We start from the raw sequence: 6,531 nt of genomic DNA, 5'->3' as shown, positions 1-6,531 counted from the left end.
TAAGCGCTTCCACGTGCAATCACTCCGCCTGATAGTTTTGTTAATCTTCGTGCTTCTGCGGCGTTAAAAACCGCCACCTAACCATCCATAACTGAGTTTAGTGACTGCTAATTTGATCATTGCCTGCAATCACAGTTACCCATTTTATAATGACTTATTCTACACAAAACGAAATTGCCTAACAGTAGGTATTTTCATGATTGCTTTAACCATTTACATAACTTGATCTACATTTAACCCTTTTATGTTGCCTTCTTCTTGTTCCCTTTCATATTTTCTGTATTTATTTTGACATTTATTATTTACTCTCGACCCTCACACAGTACTCCTATTTTGAGCCTGCTGCTGCTGCTGCTGCTGCTGCTGCTGCTGCTGCTGCTGCTGCTGCTGCTGCTGCTGCTGCTGCTGCTGCTGCTGCTGCTGCTGCTGCTGCTGCTGCTGCTGCTGCTGCTGCTGCTGCTGCTGCTGCTGCTGCTCTGCTGCTGCTGCTGCTGCTGCTGCTGCTGCTGCTGCTGCTGCTGCTGCTGCTGCTGCTGCTGCTGCTGCTGCTGCTGCTGCTGCTGCTGCTGCTGCTGCTGCTGCTGCTGCTGCTGCTGCTGCTGCTGCTGCTGCTGCTGCTGCTGCTGCTGCTGCTGCTGCTGCTGCTGCTGCTGCTGCTGCTGCTGCTGCTGCTGCTGCTGCTGCTGCTGCTGCTGCTGCTGCTGCTGCTGCTGCTGCTGCTGCTGCTGCTGCTGCTGCTGCTGCTGCTGCTGCTGCTGCTGCTGCTGCTGCTGCTGCTGCTGCTGCTGCTGCTGCTGCTGCTGCTGCTGCTGCTGCTGCTGCTGCTGCTGCTGCTGCTGCTGCTGCTGCTGCTGCTGCTGCTGCTGCTGCTGCTGCTGCTGCTGCTGCTGCTGCTGCTGCTGCTGCTGCTGCTGCTGCTGTGCTGCTGCTGCTGCTGCTGCTGTGCTGCTGCTGCTGCTGCTGCTGCTGCTGCTGCTGCTGCTGTGCTGCTGCTGCTGCTGCTGCTGCTGCTGCTGCTGCTGCTGCTGTGCTGCTGCTGCTGTGCTGCTGCTGCTGCTGCTGCTGCTGCTGATGCTGCTGCTGCTGCTGCTGCTGCTGCTGCTGCTGCTGCTGCTGCTGCTGTGCTGCTGCTGCTGCTGCTGCTGCTGCTGCGGCTGTGCGGCTGCTGCTGCTGCTGTGCTGCTGCGCTGCTGTGCTGCTGCTGCTGCTGCTGCTGCTGCTGCTGCTGCTGCTGCTGCTGCTGCTGCTGCTGCTGCTGCTGCTGTTGCTGCTTGCTGCTGCTGCTGCTGCTGCTGCTGCTGCTGCTTGCTGCTGCTGCTGCTGCTGCTGCTGCTGCTGCTGCTGCTGCTGCTGCTGCTGCTTTTGACTTACACGCCGTGTCGGGGGGGGGGGGGCGGCTCAAAGTGTGTATACGCATGGCAGGAGCATGGCAAGGATGCAAGTTGCCGCGATAAACTCGTTTAGCATTTTTCTTTAAGTGGCACGTGCACAATACCCTCTGGAACTTCATAGATATCGCCAGAATAGCTTCTTGTCAGCTGTAATTATTTGTGAACCCTCTAAAAAGCATTGCAGGAACTGCAGCGCCTACCTATCTCATCATCATCATCATTAGCCTATATTTATGTCCACTGCAGGACGAAGCCCTCTCCGTGCGATTTCCATTTGCCCCTGTCTTGCGCTTACGGATTTCCAACTTGCCCCTGCAAATTTCCTAATTTGATCACCCCACCTAGGTTTCTGCCATCATCGACTGCGCTTCCTTCTCTCGGTATCCATTCTGTAACTCTAATGGTCCACCAGTTATCCATCCTACGCATTACATGGCCGGCCCAGCTCCATTTCTTTCTCTTAATGTAAATTAGAATATAGGATATCCCCGTTTACTCTCTGATTCACACTGCTCTCTTAACTTTAGGCCTAACAATTTTCGTTCCATCGCTCTTTGTGCGGTCCTTAACTTGTTCTCGAGCTTCTTTGTTAGCCTCAAAGTTTCTGCACCATAAGTTAGCACTGGGAGAATGTAATGATTGCACACTTCTCTTTTCAACGACAGTAGTAAGCTCCCAGTCGGGATTTGGAGATACCTGCGGTATAGACTCCAACCCAATTTTATTCGTCTGTAAATTTTGTTCTCCTGATCGGTCCCCTGTGAGCAATTGACCTAAATAAACGTGCTTCTTTACAGACTCTAGAGGCTGACTGGCGATCCTGAATTCTTGTTTCCTTGCTAGGCTATTAAACATTATCCTTGTCCGTCTGCATATTAATCTTCAAACCGACTCTTACACTTTCTGGGTTATGGTCATCCATCATTTGTTGTAATTCGTCCCTATTGTTGCTGAATAGGAGAATGCCATCTGCAAACTGAAAGTTGCTGACATATTCGCCGTTGATCCTCACACCTAATCCTTCACAGTCTAAGAGCTTGAATACTTCTTCTAGGCATGCAGTGAATAGCATTGGAGGATATTGTCTCCTTGCCTGACCCCTTTCTTGATAGGTATCTTTCTAGTTTTCTTGTGGAGAACCAAGGTAGCTCTAAAATCTTTAAATATTGTTACGCCTACTAAAGGCGTTTATTAATAAGCCAAGTAGAGTGAGTCGCGACGGCCTGCATCAGCTGAGTGCTGATTGAGATTCAGCTAGCTAGCGCACGTCGTCTTCTTTCTTCACCACTCTTGGATGCACCAAATCCTTATTAGGTGTAAACGCAGAACGCACGTAAGAGTGTCATATTGCCCTCCGCGCAGGCGAAGCCCGCCGGGCAAATCAAACAGGTTGTCTAGAGATAAAGGGCTTTAAACGGGTGACATGCGAAAGTTCAGTCTTTGCTGACCGACGGCCATTTGATGTGAGGCGTGCTATGCGGTAGGTCAATTCACTGATACGATCAGTAATAACATACGGTCCAACATAAAGGGCCAGCAGTTTTTCACATAAACCACGTTTTCTTGTTGGTTTCCACAGCCACACTAAGTCACCGGGGTCATATATCACGTGTCGGCGTCGGCGGTCGTAGCGTTCCTTCGAGCGTTCTTGGGAAACAAGAGTGCGTAAAGAAGCAAGTCGTCGGGCCTCTTCAGCAAGAGAGGCAGTCTCGGATATGCAAAGATTATCGTGACTTGAAAACGGCAAAGTAGTGTCTAGCCTGTAACGAGGCGGACGAGCATATAGAAGAAAGAAGGGACTGTAGCCCGTAGTTTCATGCTGGGAGGTATTAAATGCGTAAGTAATGAAAGGGAGCACGCTGTCCCAGTTCTTATGATCTGACGCAACATATATGGACAGCAAGTTAGTAAGCGTTCTGTTGGTGCGTTCCGTCAGGCCATTTGTTTGGGGATGATACGGTGTGGAAGGTCGAAAATCTGAGGCACATAGACGAAGCATCTCTTCGACCACGTCTGCAGTGAACTGTCGTCCACGATCGCTGATGATGACTCTGGGAGGTCCGTGTCAGAGAATGACGAAACGCAGCAGAAAAATACACACTTCGGTTGCAGTAGCCGATGGTATAGCCGCTGTCTCACAGTACCGCGTCAAGTGATCGGTACACACGACAATCCAGCGACTCCCATCAGATGACCGCTGGAAAGGACCGAGAAGGTCGATGGCGACTTGCTCGAATGGAGTGCTTGGGGATGGCACTGGATGTAGTCGGCCAGGAGGAGCGCTCGTCGGACGCTTGTGACGTTGACACTCGTTGCAGCTGGATACGTACTGGTCGGTTGCCTGACGCATTTTAGGCCAGTAGAACCTTTCTTGGACTCGGTAGAGCGTTCGCGCAGATCCCAAATGACCAGACGTAGGGTCGTCATGCATAGCGCGGAAGATGAATACACGGAGGCTTTCCGGGACCACCAGGAGATATCGTGGGCCTGTAGTAGAATAGTTCTTTTTGTACAGAACCCCATCCCGAACGCAGAAACGAGAGGATGGTGCTGACTTCCTTGCGGTATTGAGCAGTGGCTCTAAAGTTCTGTCCTTTCGCTGCTCCATCTTGAAGGTGTTAATATCAGGAGATCCTGGCTCCAACAATGCGATATAGCGATCGAAGTTTTCCTCGTCGCAGTCCGTTGTCGGAAGCGGCAGACGCGAGAGGCAGTCAGCGTCGGCGTGCCGTCGGCCGCTTTTATAAGAAACGGTAAAATCATACTCCTGTAAGCGAAGTGTCCAACGCGCAAGCCGGCCTGATGGATCACGGAGGTTAACTAGCCAGCATAGAGAATGATGGTCTGTCACCACAGTGAAGGGGCGCCCGTACAGGTAAGACCGGAAGCGTTGTACCACGAAAATCACTGCAAGACATTCTTGCTCTGTGAATGTGTAGTTGCGCTCAGACTTGCTTAAGGAGCGACTCGCATAGGCGACGACGTGTTCTTTGGTGTCGACGCGTTGAACAAGGACTGCGCCGATGCTAATACCGCTAGCGTCCGTATGAACTTCCGTGGGAGCCGCATGATCGAAGTGTCGGAGAATGGGATGGGACGTCACAAGAAACTTCAGCTCACGAAAACTGGCTTCACATTCAGGGGTCCATTCGAAGGGAACGCCCTTCTAGAGGAGGCATGTCAGTTGATACGCGATGTTGGCAAACCCACGAATAAACCGGCGGAAGTAGGAGCAAAGGCCCAGGATACTGCGTAGCTCTTTTACAGAGTGAGGTGGTTTGAAGGCTTCGACAGCAGCAGTCTTCGCGGGATCGGGTTGTATGCCGTCCTCGTCCACTAGATGGCCCAGAACCAGCGTTTGGCGCTCTCCAAAATGGCATTTCTTCGAGTTGAGCACCAAACCTGCTTTTTCCAGGCAGTCCAACACAAGGTCGAGACGTGCGTTGTGCTCACTGAACGTGCGCCCGAAAATCACTACATCGTCTAGATAGCACATGCACACTTCCCACTTCAGACGACGCAGGATGTTGTCCATGAAGCGCTCGAAAGTCGCAGGCGCATTACACAGCCCGAACGGCATCACATTAAATTCAAAAAGTCCGTCCGGTGTTACAAATGCCGTTTTCTCCTTGTCTACCTTGTGCATAGGAATCTGCCAGTACCCCGACCTCAAGTCGACAGACGAAAAGTAAGATGCTGATGAAAGGCAGTCGATGGCATCATCAATACGTGAAAGTGGATACACGTCCTTTTTGGTGATGGTGTTTAGGCGACGGTAGTCAACACAAAATCTCCATGTACCGTCTTTCTTTTTAACCAGGATCACTGGCGCTGCCCATGGGCTACAGGATTCTTGGATAACATTCTTATTTAGCATTTCGCGGACTTGATCGTTGATCACCTTGCGTTCCGATGGTGAGACTCTGTACGGCTTCTGTCGCAATGGTTGGGCAGATCCAGTATCTATGCGATGGTGTATTCGAGAAGGGGGAAATGATGGTGGCCCCTTTTGCTGTGAAAAGTCAAACAGTCCGGCGTGTTTTACCCGAATATTCGCCACTTCCTGACGCTGGTTAATGCTGCGTGACTTGTTCACCATAGTTAGAATGGAGGAGTCCGCTAAAGGGCATGCATTAACGAAATGGCGTTCATCCGAAGAATCAGGGGCTTCTGTAAGAATGGCTAGTGACTGCACCTGATCTTCATGGTAGGCGGCAAGTTTCAGACCCTGTAGTAGTATTGCAGGTACACTGGAACAGTTTACGGTCCATAAGCCTGTGCGTCCGTGAACAACTGAGAGCGTGCAATACGGTATCAGCACAATCCTCTTGATGCAGCTCAGATGAATGGGTTCCACGGTAGCGTCAAACGTTACGTCGGTGGTAGGGAAACGGGTGACCGAAACACACGCAGCACACAACGGAGGCACTACTGTATCACTGGATACACAAAGCACACTTTCGTGATTTGGTGGGCCTTCCGTAAACGCGGCCGAAAAGCTCGTATCTACACTAATTTCTCCTGTTCTGCAGTCGACAGTGGCACCACATAGTTTCAAAAAATCAAGGCCCAGGATTATGTCATGCGTAGAATGAGACAGAACTGCGAACTCCGCGTTAAATATTTGACCGCCCAAGATAACGTCCACATTGCTGGCGAGGGTTGCTTCCTGGATCTGTGTACGCGGGTGAGTACGTTTCATCAAGTGGATCGCGGTACCGCCTTGACATCGTAGATTGGTCTAACCTCGGTGGTTGGCGGCGATTGCAGTACCTGGCAATGTGGCCCAAGTCACCGCAGCTGTAGCACACAGGTAAACGACGATCGATGAACGGCTCCTCGAAGCGCTCAGCCGTGGGGGGTCGTGTGACCGAGTGAAGTGGCTGAACCTGCTGAACAGGAGGAACAGTCGGTCTGCGTGGAAACCTGCCGGGGCGAGGGTGTTCTCGTCGTTGTTCGTGCGTAAATGTGCCTTCGCGAGGTCATCGAGCTCCTCTGTGGGTCATGTGCATGACACATACCGACGGTTGCCACGAAGCGCACGATGCTGCAGGCGCCGTGTGTTGCGGGGAATAGGCAGCAGGTTGTTGCATGACGCTGCACGCAAGTACGTCGTGTCGCCGCACTTCTTCACGCACGA

General features: G+C 51.8%; 1 protein-coding gene across 1 annotated transcript; it reads right to left on the bottom strand.

Moving 5' to 3' along the window:
* Positions 1–315: 315 nt before the first annotated feature.
* LOC119454141 (ice-structuring protein 4-like) lies at positions 316–708 on the bottom strand (the record flags this gene model as incomplete). The annotated part of the gene is made up of 1 exon (XM_037716140.2): positions 316–708. A coding segment is annotated over one exon (393 nt), but the record flags the coding sequence as incomplete, so codon positions are not given.
* Positions 709–6,531: the final 5,823 nt, after the last annotated feature.

This window comes from Dermacentor silvarum, chromosome 5 (assembly GCF_013339745.2).
Source record: "Dermacentor silvarum isolate Dsil-2018 chromosome 5, BIME_Dsil_1.4, whole genome shotgun sequence".
Lineage (NCBI taxonomy): Eukaryota > Metazoa > Arthropoda > Arachnida > Ixodida > Ixodidae > Dermacentor > Dermacentor silvarum.
This window is presented reverse-complemented; position numbering and strand designations above follow the sequence as displayed.